Genomic DNA, 17483 nt, shown 5'->3' on the forward strand with positions numbered 1-17483 from the left:
ACATGATTAGTGGCAAGTGAGGAATGCAGCTGTGATCAGTCACGTCCTGCAAAGGGGCTTTACATTAAATAATGACAACTCCTAATGCTCTGTGTATCGTAAGCATGTCAGAGCAAACTTTACCAGACTGAATGAGGAAACTGTTGAAGGGAGTTCTGAATGCTTTCAATACAACTTGATGATGAATGCACAATTGTCTGTCTTAGGACAAGAAAGATTTAGTACTTAATGCACACTCTTCTGTCAGACACAGGCTCAGACATCAGCTCAGTGACGAGCCTGTGTGTGTCCTTTTATCCTGGCTGTTCCCACCGGATGAAACACAGGTCACAGAGGTTGCTAATGGAAGATGTAGGTACTGGTGTGTGTACACAGGAAGCTCTCCCCAGGGTTGCTTTTGCCACAGGGTGGGCAAAGAATGGGATTTTGAAAGTATTTTGCTGATAGAGGTATTTGCTGAACACAGAATCTCTTACATGGCTTCAGGCACTATTACCTGATCTCTGAGTCCCCATTACCTTGCAGCTTGTGCAGTCACGTACAGTGGGGCTGGGTGAATGCCATTCCTGTGTTCCTGAGTCTAGAATGGTTCTGAAAAGGTCTGAAAAACCAGTGCCAGATGGAAAAGCAGGCTGTGAAGATGCAGCATGAGCATAAAGTGCAGGGAACGAAGGTAGGAAATGGGGACTTCGTGAACCATTCGAACAGGCTCGCATGAATTCTAATTTTCAAGGCTTTTAAAATCATTTGAACACGCTCCTTGTTCAGCCTGGAGAAGAGAAGGCTCCCTAAGGGGAGAACTTAGAGCAGCTCCAGTGCCTAAAGGGGCTGCAGGAAACCTGGAGAGGGGCTTTGGACAAGGGCCTGTAGGGACAGGCCAAGGGGAATGGCTTTAACCTGCCAGAGGGGAGACTGAGATGAGATATTAATAAGAGACATGAGACAAAGAGCAGGGCCTGCCTTGGCATTTGCAGGACAAGGCCCAGGGACTTTAAAAAGCCCCAGTGCAGAGAAGAGTACTTTGTACTTCCCACAGAGGAAACATCAAATACACACCCAATAAAAGTGATAAGGATCATTAAAGTGCTACGACCCTGATTAACATTCCTGCACAGAACAATTAGATGTGGTGGTTCCTGAGCTGGGCTTTGGTAACAGGATACTCCAGGAAAGATTTCCATCCCTAGTAAGAAGAGCTGTATGTGTGCTTGCAGGGAACGACACAGTGCCCTGCCAGCTCAGCGAGGTAATGCTGCAGCACCAAGGCCCCCATCCCTGCTCACACCTCCTGCTTCCACCGGGAGATCTGACCTTCGCAATGAAGGGCTTTGGCTTGCGCTGCTGATGCTTCTCCTCACTCACCACTGCAGCAGATGCACCAGATTGACTTGTCCCCTGGCCACTGCTGGAGCTGCTGACTGAAACACTGAAGGTTAACAGCTTTTCAATTGAGCTCCTTGGCGTGACCACCCGTAAATTGTTTTAACCTTCCTCCAGCTTAATCTTCTGCACACACAGCCTTTCAGGGTAACGTGAGGTTGTCACCAACTGTGTCTTGATGCACCATGTCTTTGACAACAGCAAACATTCCTGTTGGATTTAAATCACTTTGAAACCATTCTGGAGGCTGCAATGCAAAGCTAAATTGACTGGTAGCCTTGCTGGTGGCCATGAGCCTGGGAAGGTCCTCAGCAAAGTGTACATAACCACACACATATATACACATTCATAATCATATACATATAGACAACATATACAGCCCTTAGGAGGAGTGAAAACCTGAGGAGAGTGGAACAGCACCATGTGTATTTCCATTGGAAATGGGGGAACTCTTCACTGACAAAACATTTACTAAGGGCAAGCAGCTCTTACTGGTGCTTGCAAAAGTGCTGGGATGGGGCTGTTCCGAGCTGTGTTTGCAAATCACAGCTTCTGTCCCACAGTGACCACTCTGCTGTTTGCTGGTATTGTTGCTTCATCAGTGTCCACAGCGTCTAGAGCGTCCTGAGCCCTGCAGTGACTCGAGTACTGTCTCTATGCACATACTGACGTCCCTACGCACATACACGTGCAGTTAGGGCACAGGGTGCAATACTAGGAGGTATTCAGTGCAAAAGATTGCAACGGGTGCCTTGTGTAATTTCCAAAGTCTTCCGAGTAAATCAGTTATGGGATTATCTTTACTGGAAACGAAAACCTGGCTGCAAATTCCAGCAGAGATCTATTGGCCTCTTTGAAAGCCTAAATAAAACAGGAAATGTAGTATATTGCTACCTGTGAAGAGATCTGACAGATCCTCAGACTAATCAGAAACAGGGAGTTAAGGACAATCTGAACAGCACAAATGAGGAACTGTCACTTTGCCTCAGCTGAACCTCAGTGTCCGGCCGCATCAGTCCTCAGAGCAGGGATGTGAGTGGTAGCAGATTTCTGAGATAGCACAGAGGATTTCGAGGTCACCAATTCCCCAACAAAAGTGCCTCTTTGAAGAGAAATACCTTTTCTCTCTTTCCACATATACTGTGTAACTATTTCTGTATGTGTATATGCACATGTATAGTAAACAGCATGGGTGACTGAGAGCGCAGCAGCAGCAGCGCTGGATGTCTTTATATCAGTGACTGCTGCAGCTTGGGAGGTCCTAAGACGTCTTCTTTCTCACCATGCACATAGATAGAGGTGGTTCTTCTCTGCTGCAAATGCACACACATTTTGTTCTAGCCCAGACACACTCTTCTACTTGAGGGGAATGTCTAAGTCTAAAACACACAAATAAATTCACAGTGTAAAGGCAGGTATTGGCGTCACCTGCTTTTCCTTCTTTGTCCTTAGTTATTCTTCCCTTGCTGCTTCTGTCTCTTTAAAGAACTTGCTGTCTCTGTCTCCAAACATCAGTCCAGCCCCTGTGTAAGTTTAAACTTTTACTGAAGCAGAGGACAAAATCTTTGCTTGCTTAATGGACCCAAAGGAGATAAAAAGTGAAGTGCCTGAACTGGCGAGCCCATTTACAGCCATGAACCTCCCAGCACCAAGGTAACTGTGCACACCCAGTGCTTGAAGAGATTAAAGTAATAAATAAATTGCACCAAGTGAACTGTTGCCAGGGTGACAGAAATGAGATGAAGTGTGAAATGCCTGAGCTGGGGTGGTGAGTGATAAGGAAACAGATTCATGACTGACAGCAGGTCTAGAAAGGGAAGGGCCTGATTACAGGTATCTAGGGAATCTCATCCCTTTTCCTCCCTCTGCTCCCCACAGTATAAGTCTCCAAAGGAGGCTTATCACTATGGATGTTTGAGATTCACACTAGACCTGCCCTGACAACAGCTTTCTCTGCACTAATCCAAAGTATAAAATAGCTCTGCACGGAGAACCTTTGTCCCCTTCCGAAGTGAAAATCACAGAGCTCTGCAGCAGAGCCCGTGACACCCAGAAGAGGAAATGAGACTTCTACTGTGCTTCCTTCACACTCAGAGGCAGCATTTGGAAGCCTCGCTCCATATCCAGGCTCAGAAATCCCTGTGTTTGAGTGAGTGCGTTCCATCAGCTATCCGTTGGTTAACACTTCTGATATTTAGAAAGCAGTGCCATTTATTGCCAAGACTTTAAAGCACTCATATAAAGGTAAGAGGTGTACAAACAGACCTGAGTCCTCTGTGCATGCTTGTTCAGTGTAAAAGCACACGCTTGGGTTTCCTCAAAGGTACAGAACATTCAATACAACTCAGCTGTACTCAATCAGCTTGAGTTTTGTCTGGCACAGCATCAACCTGAAGCACAGTGACCTGCTGCTATCTGCACTCACAGAGGTGGCTTCCAGTAGCAGAGGGGCAGCGTACCTTGTGGTGGCCGGCGATGGTGGCGATGTGCAGGGCTGTCAGGGCTCCGTACCCGACCTGCTGGATGTCAGCTCCGCCGTGCAGCAGCGCCGTCAGCAGCTCCGTGTTGTCCTGGAAGGCAGCGAGTCCGACACATTAGTGCTGGGCACGGCTCTCGCAGGGAGCCCCAGAAGCTGTATCTGTGTGTTGAGGCCTCCAAGACCCCGGGAGACCTTACTGGGGTCTTTCAGTACTTAAAAGGGGTCTGTAAGAACGATGGGGAGAGACTTTTCAGCCTGTTGTGACAGGATGGGGGGTGATGGGTTTAAACTAAAAGAGGGAGATTCAGGCTGGACACAAGGAAAAAGTTCTTTACAATGAGGGTGGTAAAGCACTGACACAGGTTGCCCAGAGAGGTGGCGGATGTACCATCCCTGGAGACACGCAAGGCCAGGCTGGATGTGGTTCCGGGCAACCTGCTCTAGTTGAAGATGTCCCTGCTCATTGCAGGGGGCTGGAACTGGATGAGTTTTAAGGTTCCTTCCAACCCAAACCAGGCTGTGATTCTATTTCAAGCAAAGGGACTGACTGCGATGCCAGGAGCATGGGGTGCATGGAAAGGGTGGAGGGAGGATTTGTCCTGGGCACAAAAAGTCTCTCCTTTGCTAAACTAAAGCCTGCATCTAAAGTTTTTATTCTGATGACACGATGTCGTTAAAGATCTCTGTCTCCAAGCCATTGTTAGGTGCTGACACAAACTGTTCTCCATGTTTGTCCTGGGTTTGGGACATTGCAGCAGCTAACATGGCAGAAGGGCACCTGAGGAGCTCCCAGGATAGCATGAGTGCCACATTCTCAACTGCAGGCTTGTTTTCCATACTATTTCACTCCTCTCTTGTCATGCACAGTTTTAGCTATGACTTCTTGCAGGTATAACAGCAGCAATGGATGCTATCAAATGGTAGTAACAAAAATCAAGTTGACAAACATGTTAAGAGTCACAATGCACAGGCAATGTGACCAACAATAAACTCTGCTTCACAAATAGTGACACTGAACACAGAGAACTGAAATGATGGGTGCAGTGACAGAGCTGGTAGGAGAAACCAGACCATCTTGCTCACCATCACTTGTTCTAACTGCACTAACTACAGCTACAATAATTCCACCTTCTTGGAGATCTGCCCAGAGATGAGCCTTTTCCAATCCGTTTTCATTGTCCCTTGAGAGGAAGCGCACACAGCTCAAGAGTGAAAGAGGTGCTAAAGGCTCCAAACTTCCTCATTGTTCTCTGCCTCTTTGAAGTAGTCACTAGAAGAAGGGCAAGAAGGAACCAATGCCAGACAAGCAGCAGCTGAAATATGTCTGTGAAAGCGTTTGCTCATAGTGAAATGGTTTTCCTGCTTTCAGGAAATATCTGCAATTTCTCTTTGATAACAATGTTAAGGTTTACATCATTTTCCCTATCAAATAGTTTTAGACCTTGAAACATGGTGCTTGGGTGGCTAATGGGTGGGATGCTGTTGCAGCCTGGGAAGACAGGCTGAGTCTGAATTACCTTGGAATGTTCTGTTCTGGTTAGTGACTCATCCCAGTTTCCCACTTCTGTTTTACCCAGAGGCAATGCCACAAAAACACCCAGAATGCAGGTAAGCAGCAGGCAGGGATTTTCACAAGAAGTTGCCTTGCCTCAAAGCACATCACTGTTGTTATGAGGTATCTGTCGGCTCCTTTATATTTTACTTGGAAAAGAACTAGAATACAACAAAATCTGTCATTTGAAGTCTCAAAATGTCACATTTGGGAGGAATGTTATATTGCATTCTAATTTACATCCCCAAATTCACACTAGTTTGCTTAGCTTCATGGTACCTGCAAAAGATATTGGATATTACATTACACCAAATGACTTTCTGATATAGTTTTGTGCCTAAGTGGATAGAAGAGATTTATCAACTATACAGTGCAGGGCAACCAGACAAAAGAAGATTTGATAGCAAAATCAAAACTATTCCCAAGTAATGAAAACACCTGGGAAATCTGATATAAAATTCCTTTTAAACAAAGGAATGGTTTTTCAGCTAAATTATTGATTGGAAACCATTCACTGAGACTGACATTAAAGAAAGCACAGAAATTCTTCCAGGCAATTGGCCAATAATGAAATACTGAGCATGGGGGAAGTTTCTTTTTTGACTGCTGTAAAACACCTCATCCCATGATGTATAAAACTGGCTGATTGTCATCACTTTATAGCCTGCATTGCTAATGGGTAGCAGTGGCTGTAAAATTAACATAGGAATTCCAAGACATAATGCAAGATCCAGGAAGTGCTCATAGCACAGTAACTAGGAGAGACAGTGGCTCATGGACAAATACAGAGTTAAACATGGAGCTGCAGAGCATCCTCAGCATCCACAGCACATAGTGAGTTTCAGGTGTCCAGCTCCATGATGGAGTCCTCACTCTATTTAATGACCACCTCTCTGAACACACCTGGGGCAAGGTTATTGTTCCAGGATGGGATTCATGAAATCCAGTGACTGAAGCAGGAAATGGGCTCAGCTGGTCCACAAGAAACACTGGAGATGATAGCGCAGCGTCTTTCTTCCCACCTTCAGACACAAATGCTGCTGCTTGCATCTCTTTCCTTCCCTTCCTACTGCCCTCGAAGCAGCAAAACCATTGCTGCTTTAGGGGTCCAGTGTCTACCTTGCACAGATAATACTGAGGACTGTGTGCCATGTGCCCTGCATATTGCCTTGTAGGCAACACTGTCCCTACACTGCCTTGTGTTAGGCTTTCCCTTCGCTCTCCCCATGGGGAAGCTGACTGCATGCTCACGCTGGGACAGCCATAGGTGCTGACTGGCAATATGAGTTGAATTCTTTCCAGGAGAGACTTCGGTTGTCTTCTTTCTGGACAAATATTCTAATCACCAGATTATCTCCCAACAGAAGGCAAAACATCTCCTCCTGCACAGATGAGCTTTTGGAGAGGATTGATAGAGACTGCGATGATTCCTGCTGCCTCTGGAATTGGGTGTTTGGATTAAAGACCATCTATCACTCCCATGTCCTCTGGAAACACCACTTATGGATCAGGAGTGGCCCACAGGTGCCATCCTGCTTAACCAGCTTTGAACACACAGCAAATGAGAACTGCATCTGCCATGAGAGCTGCAGAGGAAAGAGGCTGTATGAGCTGATGGCACCTGTGGGACATCTAAGTGTGGCCATTACAGTCTAGAAAAGCTCCTAAATTTAATTTGAGTGCCCCCTAAAAAGCCAGGTGCTTTTGGGGCTGGTCCATACATGGATTCAGTTTCTAAGTTGCTCCATCTCAAAATAAGGATCATAACAATTCTTTCAGAAAATGCTGTCTTTGTCCACTTTATTCCTTGCTGCTGTTATTGCTGAGTCTCAAAAGATAAATGTAATAGTGAAGAAAATTAATACTGAAGCTGAATGAGGAACCTGAGGGGGAACAACAAAGAAGCAGCAAACAACAAAAATTGCAAAATGAATTCTTTTGAGACTGCTTCTATTACCAGCTATGATAATAAAAGAACACTTCTCTATCTTGAGTTGCAGTGCATGATTTAATCAATATTTCCAGAGCAGGCTAATATCCTCATGGATGACACTGCAAAAGCACCTGCTGATTCCCTGTGCTGAGCTCTTTATAGGGCATTTTCCCATGCACTGTAAATGTGAAATCTGTGTTTTCACCAGAAATAGCAACCAGAGACTCCAACCGGGTGGTTCACACAGATGAACTGCTTGGTTCTGATTTCTTTTCACCAGTTAGTTTACCTTATAAGCTGCCAAGTGCAGAGCTGTAAACCCATTTCTGGTTAATCTGGAGGGGCGCAGTCCTTTCAGCATGAGAGTTCTGATGTGGGACTTGTTACCTTCAGAAAGAAAAAGGCAAACAAAGTCATGTACAGAGAAGAACGTGCAGATGAAGTCAGAAACTTCGTGTGAGCCTGAGGCACAGAGCAGCAGTGGCTCAGCTGCTGACCTGAGGCAAGTCATGAGGTAGATCTGATATCTCCCAATGGCATTGGGCACCACGTCCTGGCCCACCGGGGCAGCTGCAGACCTGGCCACGGCCTGGCCGTTTGCTCACACTTCAATGGGGATTTGTTAAGGACAAGTGAACCTCTACAGGAGCAAACCCCTGTGCCACATCCTGACCATGCCGCACTGCACAGAGCAGCAGATGCTGCCGGACTCTGGCTTCTCAGCCACTGCCCTCCTTTGCCCCTTCAGAACTGAAGCATCACTCTCCCCCCCCACATGACATTGTCACAGGGACAGTCGGTCTGGGGACGGTGCTGAATGTCACCATGGGCATTGGCCTTCCTCTGACCTTCCTGATGCACAGTGGTGACCTCAAAACCCATACCTGCCTTCTGTTGACAGTAATCAAAGACAAGGTCAGTCCTGTTATATTCTCTCCTTCCTTCCAGTGCTCACACACCATATGGAGTTAATGAGCTGTGCCTGCTTTCTTACATGTCCTCTCAGCAGTCCCCAATGGCTCCAATGTTACCAGGCACTGATGTCACATCTGGGTATGACCTTGTACTCTGAGAGTAAAGATCCACTGGGTTTTCAGCAGTGCAGGATCAGGCCCTCCTTCATGACGGCATCGAACTGAGACGGAGCAAATCCTTTATGTGTGTTATTAGTGTTTGCAGAGCTGAAACCCAAGGGTAAAATTCTCTTTGCCTCTCAGCTGATTTTGGCTCTTGTATAACAAGAGCAAAGTGCATGCATGAACAAATGACCCACTGTGGGTAACAGAGCAGCAGTGTGGATAGGAGTGGAAAATTCCATCATCAGTGTATTTTTATGACCATCCAGCGATATCCTGCATTCTTTCCTCGCGTACCCTCAATTGCTGCCTGCAAAACTCTTACCGGGTGGTACTTGTCACTGAAGCATTTGGGTTGTTCTTCTTTTAACCACTGTGAAATGAAACACAGGTATTTCCATTGCCATGGAAAAATAAGTGTTGTAGGTATGGCAAAGGATTGCTAAAGTAGGTACCTATCCTGGAGTCTGTGCCATGTGCAGAACACAGCACTGTAGAGCAATACTGAATGAGAGTGGATTGATGAACCCAGTGAGTACAGCAAGCTGTGAATCAGTTGAACACATGCAGCAAAACACACTATATTAGCAAGAAAAACTTTTGCTGGACCGAAGCATCAGCCACAACATGGTTCAGTGTAGCTCGATTCACCCCTTTTGGCAGCAGGGCTTAGAGTGATGCTGCGAGGTGCTTACCCAGCTGTCAGCAAGCACAGCACGGAAGGAAGCTCCCTGAAAGTGTCCACTTCCTGACAGTTGTCAGACCCCAAACCAGGAGCTGTGTAAAGAACATTGGATTTCAAATACCTACCCCCACAGATGCAGCATAAATGGAGCAGAGAGAGCCCATTTTCTGTGCGGTAATTCAGATTGACTTTGCAGAAGGCTTCATCAGAGCTGCAAAAAGAGGGTTTACAGATGATCACTGTTTTCATCTCTCGCACATCTCCTGCCATTTGGAAAGGCTTTCAAACAGAATTCTCAGTGCAGCTTTTGAGACCTGGGGCTCAATTTATACTCTGTGTGCACTCAGTAAGTCTGGAAACACTTGACAGACATCAAGCAAGAGTCCAGATTTACTGTTTTCTGAACAACCCTGCAGTTCAGTCACAGCAGAGCCTGCATTCAGATCCATTAGAGAAAAAAGAGGAAAGACTCCTTAGCAATATCAATGATCTGTGCAGAGCCAGCTTCTGTATTGATGCAATAATAAACAAGGAACAGTTTAAAAGCTGTGTGTTTGGTCTGAAGCGATGGCGCTGGGCAAACACAGAGCTGGAGGCAAAAGAGCTGAGTAACAAGAACACCCAGAAAAGGCCTTTCAGAAGTTGATGTTCTCCAAATGAGGCCACAGAAACACCATCAACACATGGAAGCTGTTCTATGGGAACACTAAGGGAGCATGTACATGGAACGAGGGTAGGCCAAGCTCAGACCAAAACCTGGTAATGATTAAAGGCAAAAGGAATGAAGGAGTCTTTCCAGAGCCACGTTTCTGGTGGAGGATTTGCAGTTCCAGTGGCACACCAGCTCCTAAGAAGATCCACGAGTGTCTGAGACCTGTGGGGACTATGGAAAGGTAAATCTGCATTTACAGTTCTCAAACAACTGAACATCACAACTTGTGACACTAACAAAGGGAAGCTCCATTTATTGTTTAATTTTCTTCCACATTATTGGCAAAGTGTTACATTTGAATACAGCTTCGTGATTTCGTAGTGCTTCCCAGGCCACACAAAGATGAAGTGAATAGTTAAAATGAAGTCATTGTTATTAACACATTTCCAATAGAATAACTCTTAAACAGGATCCGTGTCAAGCCTGACTCATTGAAAAAGGCACTCAGATTCTGTATTTGATGCTCTGTTCTTTTTTACAAAGAAAAAAACATACATAAAATGTTAAACTCTCTGATTTTATAGTTCATCAATTCCCATGCTTCTTGTCATAGAATCCCAGCCTGGATTGGGTTGGAAGGGACCTTAAAGCCCATCCAGTTCCAACCCCTGCCACGGGCAGGGACACCTTCCACTGGACCAGCTTGCTCCAAGCCCCTGTGTCCAACCTGGCCTTGAACACTGCCAGGGATGGGGCAGCCACAGCTTCTCTGGGCACCCTGTGCCAGCGCCTCAGCACCGTCACAGGGAAGAGCTTCTGCCTAAGAGCTCATCTCAGTCTCCCCTCTGGCAGGTTAAAGCCATTCCCCTTGGCCTGTCCCTACAGGCCCTTGTCAAATCAAAGTCCTGTCATACAACTCGCCACAGCTCAGAAATGAAGTGTTTCATAGAATAGAGGTAGAAGACCCAGCAGCCAAGGGAATTGCAAAAAATGTTTAAATAATTTATTCTTGAAGCAGAATTTCAAGCGCAGACAAAGCCAGAGACTTCCCTTTACTTCTCGTAGTTAAGTCCATCGTAAAGGAAATCCTCCTTGTTCAGTGTGCACGGTCATTCTAAACCAGGAATAAACCCTGTGTTTTCCTATTCATGCATGAAGTGTGATGAGGTTGATTTGGAAATGTTAAACCACCTAATTTTTCTGGGGTTTACGTTGAAAGAACCAGTTTTAACTTCCAGAATGTGCAAGTTCCTTAAGCTGGATACTGAAATCTTCCTCTTCTCCTGGACTGAAGTATAATGAAAAGTTTCAGTTTGCTTTTTTAATGCTGTACAATTTGAATTTGAGTTCCTACAAGCTGGTAAAATGATAATGGTTTTGTGGGAAAATATTGCAAGGACAGTTTTATATGTTAGAAACTGTGATTAAAAGGTCCATATCGAAAATGAAAACTAGCTCAAATGACTCCACAGAGGGCTGGTTTTACCTCAGTGCCCTCCTAGTTCATTCCTTTAAGAGTTAATTGCATAATTCAGGGAAACAAAGTCCCAACTTTTCATTTTTAGGGTGTATTTTTAGTTAAACCATGGCACTCAGAGCTCTGAGCTCCAGGAACAGAACAGGGACAGCCTTTACCCAGGCTCTGACACGCGCTGTGCTACTTACACATGTGCTTCTCTCTACTGCAACTGCTGGGTTTTCAGTGGCACTGGACAGATGCCCACTGAGTGCAGTGAGGATGATGGGGGATGCTGGCAGCTCTCTGCCAGGCTGGGTCACTTTTACCCTGCTTATGTTCTAAGCCTTCCAGAGCAGGAGCTTGAGCAGCTTCTGATTTCCTCTCCCCCAGGTGAACTCCCAGCTTTGCCTTCTCCCCAACAACCACCCGGGTTCTCAGTCCTGAATCTTTTAAATAAATGAATTTGGTTTAACAATGGGGAAAAACTGCGAACTCCTCTGCTGCTTCAGTGATGAGCAGAGCTCCCGAAATAGCCACTGCTGCTGCAGAACAGGTCTCATATAGTCAAGATTGATTTCTAACACTAGCCATGTTTGGATGTCAGATACCCACAAGCCCTGATTTCATACCCGTGGGTAAAAGCATTTTGAAAGGAGATCACTGCCTGATTCCTCAAGCCTGACAACAAAACCAAGTCTTTCCAATGCAGTATTAACCAGTATCATTAATTTTCACCCTTTCTGTGGGAAAGAGCAGTGCTCTTTATCTAAGAAGCAGATTTTGGCTGGCATGTTACTGAGACTTAGATGGGCCCTACAACAAACTGATAAGCTGAGCTGCCAAAGTCTGCCAAACCCAAAGTTTGGGTTTTCTTCATCCTTATGCCTAATGCAGGAGCTGAGTGCGTAACCATACACTCAGTTGTTCTGCCTGTCTAAAACAAAGAGAACTCTGGCTCCACTTTGTGAAGATATTAGTTTTACTACTAAACAGGCTTAAAATGAGGCAAGTAGTGAAGTACTTTAGTGGATCACAGCCAAAGTGGTCCATGAAAGCCCAATGTCCTCTTTCACTTCTCAGGTTCAATCAGTGCCAATTGTGCTGGCAGTGGCATGGTGAATGATTTATGAGACCAGTTGGGCTTTTTTGAGCTTGTGATTTATTTCTGATTAGAAGCCCCTGGTTTTCCAAGGGGGTTTGATGCCTGGAATTATTCACCTGATCTTCACATACTGACAGTCACTGAACTGCGTGGCTTCTGCATTCGAGCTTTTCTGATAGTGAGCATATAAATATATATTACACCTCTTTGGGTGACCTTGGTTGGTGGCAAGCGCTGCCCACAGAAAGCAATTACAAACATGAACTTGAAATGCACTTTCAGAAGATAACCTGCTTGTGTTTGTTGAAAATCTGTGACTTCAGCAGTGTTCCTGCTTGAAGAAACTCATCAGCAGAGCAGGGAAGTACCCAGCACAGTTGGACAGCCTGTTAGAGCTGACGAACTTACACAACTATATAGGCATTTGCTGTGAGACACTGGCATCAGTAGTTAACAGTCACTACCTCTGGCACTGTGCTGCGAGGCTCTGGCCCAGAGCTGTGACATAGTCCCAGAAATAGACATTAAAGACCATGCATTTGTACATGACAAAGTCCTTCCATGAGCAAACACCTGAAACTGAAATTGCTGTTTAGGGGCAGATACTTCTGTGACAGAAATTAGTAAGCAGGTTTCCAGAGTATTTTACCTAAAAACGTGCTTCAGTTCCGCCAGCTCCTTCTCTTTGATTTGCAGGTCATCCTCTAACCGCTCTATGATGATAGCATAAGATTCACTCACCTTTTTCTTCCATTCATCTGCCAACAAGAAAAACCCTAATTCATAAAACATTTCAAAACACATCAAAACCATGAAGCATAATGTCCCAGTAACCAAAGCACTTGGTGTTTAAACATCCAGTTGCACAGTTTCATACAGTTTTCTACTCAAGTATGGAAGTTCAAATACTGCAGCTAGTAAGCTGTTCTTGCTGCACCAATATAGACACACATACACCAATTTCACTGACAAGTACTACATCTGAATCCTTACCAGGAATATTCTAACTGGAGCAAGAGCAAACTCAAACCTTAGGGTGTATTTGTTAGTTCTTAGTTCCTAAATATGAACATAGACACACAGCATAAAAAGTTGGAAGTTTAAAGGTTTTCTAATGAAGTACAAGCTAAAGCAACAATATCTATGTTAATATGATATCTCCATAAAGAAATCTACTTTACTGGCTTTCTGCCTTCTTTCCCAGGCTGTACATGCGATTTGGGTTAAGCCTTTCTCTTGTAAACCAAGAACAATACAACACCGCAGCCTTGAACCCAACAGTAAAAGGTATTTCCTGAAATACCATTTGCCTCTCGCAGATGGGTGTTTGGTAAACGGCATTAAAAAAGCAGCATTCGTTACCGGTGCAAGTTTGGGTTGGTCTGGACTTGTAATTTCCCATTTGTCCAATGTATCTTCTTTGTTTCAGCAAAGCTCCCGCAGTAACGTGATTCCTTGGTCAGGAGCAGGGACAGTCCTCCTGAAAAATGCTTTTGATAGTCTCTGGCTAAAAATAAACCCTGTGCCAACTGGAATGTCATGCAACAATGACAGGGAGAGACACAGCCTGTGCGGTCAGCTGCACAGAACAACGCTGGTACCTGCTCAGCTTCCCTCACAACCCACGCCTGTTTCAACAGAAACCACCATCTCCTTCCATCTGCTCAGCACCCAGTGCTGGTGCAGGTGGGTAATCCAGCAGCTTGCTACCAGCTTTGTAAAGGAAGAGGAATTTGGGAAGCTGACTCCCAAGAGTGCTTTCAGGATACCCAAGGGGTGCTGGGCCCCCACTCTGGGGAGGCCAGAGATGATCTCAACTCCTACCATCAAAAGTCTGTGCTTCAGAATGGTGAAAGGTTGTTTAATAGTGAAATAACCTGTTTGTCACCCTCACAAACTGAATGCCCTCAGTAACGTGGTCAGCACAGGTCTGCTCAGCCACAGCCTGACCTCTTCGCATCCTTTTCCTTCCCTTTTCCACCAAATGGAATGAACTACATCACACCTATTGTCCCAGTCAGCTGTGGGGTTCATGCTGGTCTCTGTAGGTGCCTCTTTTCCTCCTTCCATTGCTTTTAAAAACTTATTTCGTACACCTATATATGTACAAATAGACACAAATAGATCCATAGATTTGTAAACATCTATATATTTGCATTTGTGCATATATCTATTCTATATTTAACATGTGTTAACTGACCTTGGCAGCTGCTCTGTGTTCAAGTTGGTAGTTTTCTCAGTGAAGGATTTCAGGCAAGAAGACAACTCAATGTAACTCACACACACACACACACATCCTCACCACGCTGCATCCCCCTGCAAACAAATCTGCACCCTGAGAACTCCTGACACAGCACGAGCTCATCCCTTTATTTGCACTGATCGGCACATTAAGCCAGGACGTGTTTCAGAAGACTTTGACCCGCTTTGACAACACACCCTGTGATATTCAACCAAATATTTGCAAGAAGGAACCAGCTTGGCAATGGATCCTCCACATCCAGTTGCCAAGCAACCAACTGCGCTGGTGATGCGCACCCAAGCAACAGATGCAGCACCCAGGCAGGTATCTCCTCTCCCACTGCTGCCATTAGCCAAACGCTGCTTGTTTTCCTTTCAGTGCCTAAAGGCGCTACAGGAAACCTGGAGAGGGGCTTTGGGCAAGGGCCTGTAGGGACAGGCCAAGGGGAATGGCTTTAACCTGCCAGAGGGGAGACTGAGATGAGCTCTTAGGCAGAAGCTCTTCCCTGTGAGGGTGCTGAGGCGCTGGCACAGGGTGCCCAGAGAAGCTGTGGCTGCCCCATCCCTGGCAGTGTTCAAGGCCAGGTTGGACACAGGGGCTTGGAGCAAGCTGCTCCAGTGGAAGGGGTCCCTGCCCGTGGCAGGGGTTGGAGCTGGAGGAGCTTTAAGCTCCCTTCCAGCCAGAACCAGGCTGGGATTCTGTGAAATGCCAGGAAAGAAAACCAACCTGGAAGCAACAAAACAGTTTGTGGTGCTCCTGGATGCCTGAGGAACAGAATTTTCTTCCATTCAGAAAAAGGCGATCACAACAGGGACAGGACAGGCCCCAAACCCCAGGAAAAGTTCTGTTCACTTTTGCACAGAAAACACATTTTAATACAGCAACTTTATAATGTAAGTGCATTAAGCTTCCATGAGATAGAGATAAAATGGTATGCTTTAAAAGCAGCAAATACCTGGCATATTGTTTCTAGTTCCATCTGCTTCATGAACATCAAAAAAGTCGTCAGTTTTATGCTGTATTTTTCTCACTCTTTGCACACATTTGTGTGGGTGAAGATTCATTCCTATGGACACTCAGGGAGAGCTCTGGAAGCTACAGCACCGGAGGATTGTCTGGTCAGTCACCAGAGCCAATGCAACACCACGAAAGCAGCTTCCAGGTGAATTCTGCACATCCACATCCCAGCTGTGAGGCAGCTGCGGAATAACGGAGACCAGGGGGAAAAGAGGACAAAAGGAGCAATTGCAGAGCCTGTTTGCAGAGTGTCTGCAAACAGAGAGGAACGGAGCAACTGCTCTGTTGGGATAGTTCTAGTTCACAACTGCACTGGCAGCACTGCAACGTCAGAGCAGCGCTCCTCAGTGAGCAGAACCCTCAGCTGCAGCGGTCACGCAGCACTGAGCAGTACAAGTGCCCAGCACGTGCCGCTGACACTTCCAACCCTGCAAGAGGAACGTGTGAAGGGCTCCCTTCCACCTCTGATTTCCAGCATCCTCCGCAGGAAGGCTTTACAGGATCAAGCCTTTTTCAGTGGTCTTTATGCCAGGTTGGTTAGAAGATCTCCATACCTGACATTCCCTTTGGGAGGCTGGAAGCTGCTCCTATACATTTCCATGTCATTCTGGTGACATTCTGACCTGTCACAGAAAATGAAAAAGGCATTAAAACACACCTTTATGGAAATGAAGTTTGAGGAATTCTGTACCCCGGATAAGGAGCAGGTGGTTCCATGGCTTCTCTGGGAGAGGGTTAAAAGGAGTGCACAGAGCAGTGCTGCTGGTTCTGCTCTCACAACGCTGCAGGGGCGTTTGCACAGGGACTCATGTTCCGCACATGCAGGGAGCAGAGCATGAAGCTGCTGCACCAGGGATTTAGGAACAAGCAGAGGCTGAACCAGGGAGCTCAGCCCAGGCAAACTGCCCGTGTCCAGGACAGGGATGCTCCCGGGCGGATTCGGGTGGTTGTTGGCACTCACCTCCCTCCATCAGTTCCCCAGGTCCTGCTGGCACAGATGCTCCCAGCTGCTCACTCTGATCCCAGACACCTCCCTCCCACTCTTCTTTAAGGGCCTCAATTCTCAGATTTGTTTCCTGCCCAAGAATCCTCCCCAGCTGCACAGTGTAACACACGCAGAAGGGCTACATCCCTGTTCTTTAGAGCATGCTGCCAAAGCATTCAGGGAAATCATCTGACAATGTTCATGATGAGGCCCATTACTGCACTACACCGCAAACCTAATTACATAAAGGAAGCTGACATGAATAAAATCGTGAAACACTCATCTTGGTTTATTTGAGATTGTATCAGCCTGAGACACATTTCAGGAGAGACGGAGCCAGGCAGTGACCTAGAGGCCTGTATGGGAACTGTGTCCAGGCAGGAACCTCAGGAGCCTTCGCAGTCAGACTCCAGATTTCAACAGGTGCTCCCCTTCCTCCTGCTCCAGCCTGATGGGCCCTTCGAGCACTGCATCCTTTATCGCTGAGGCCAGAGGGAAACCCTGGACCAGAACGCCATGAATCAGAATCTGATACCAGAAACCAGTAGCCCTATAATTACTATTACCCTGCTGCTAGATTTCACAGCGTGGCCTCACACAAGTCTCTCAACTCCCCTGGAACAAGTTTATCCCGGCTGGTTGCATGAGAAAATTGTTATCACCTACCTTTACAGCACACTGTGAAAAAGATGGGCTGAAGTTCGTACAATGTACATGAATAGAATACATACAGATACTGTGTACATCAACTGAGATCATTGCTGTCAGGAAGCGTCCAGGCTGAATTCTGTCTGGTCTTAGTAAGATTTGATCACACTATAACATAGCCCTTCTTGCAAAGGGCTAAATTTGCTATAGCTGAACACCACACACACTTCATAAATCACGGCAAAAGATTTACCCACTGCCTAAATAGACATT

The 17483-nt window shown here is 46.0% G+C and overlaps 1 protein-coding gene across 1 annotated transcript in view; it reads right to left on the bottom strand.

Annotated features, from left to right (window-relative positions):
* TNNI3K (TNNI3 interacting kinase) overlaps positions 1-13720 on the bottom strand; it is a gene marked incomplete at both ends in the record, with an annotated part of 44283 nt that extends 30563 nt beyond the window's left edge. Inside the window, 5 exons of the mRNA XM_080624063.1 lie at positions 3840-3950; positions 7634-7731; positions 9231-9316; positions 12968-13076; positions 13681-13720. Coding sequence (XP_080480189.1) covers positions 3840-3950; positions 7634-7731; positions 9231-9316; positions 12968-13076; positions 13681-13720 — 444 coding nt within the window. The remainder of the gene's footprint in view (positions 1-3839; positions 3951-7633; positions 7732-9230; positions 9317-12967; positions 13077-13680) is intronic.
* Positions 13721-17483: the final 3763 nt, after the last annotated feature.

Source organism: Psittacula echo (assembly GCF_963264785.1).
Source record: "Psittacula echo genome assembly, chromosome: 7".
Lineage (NCBI taxonomy): Eukaryota > Metazoa > Chordata > Aves > Psittaciformes > Psittacidae > Psittacula > Psittacula echo.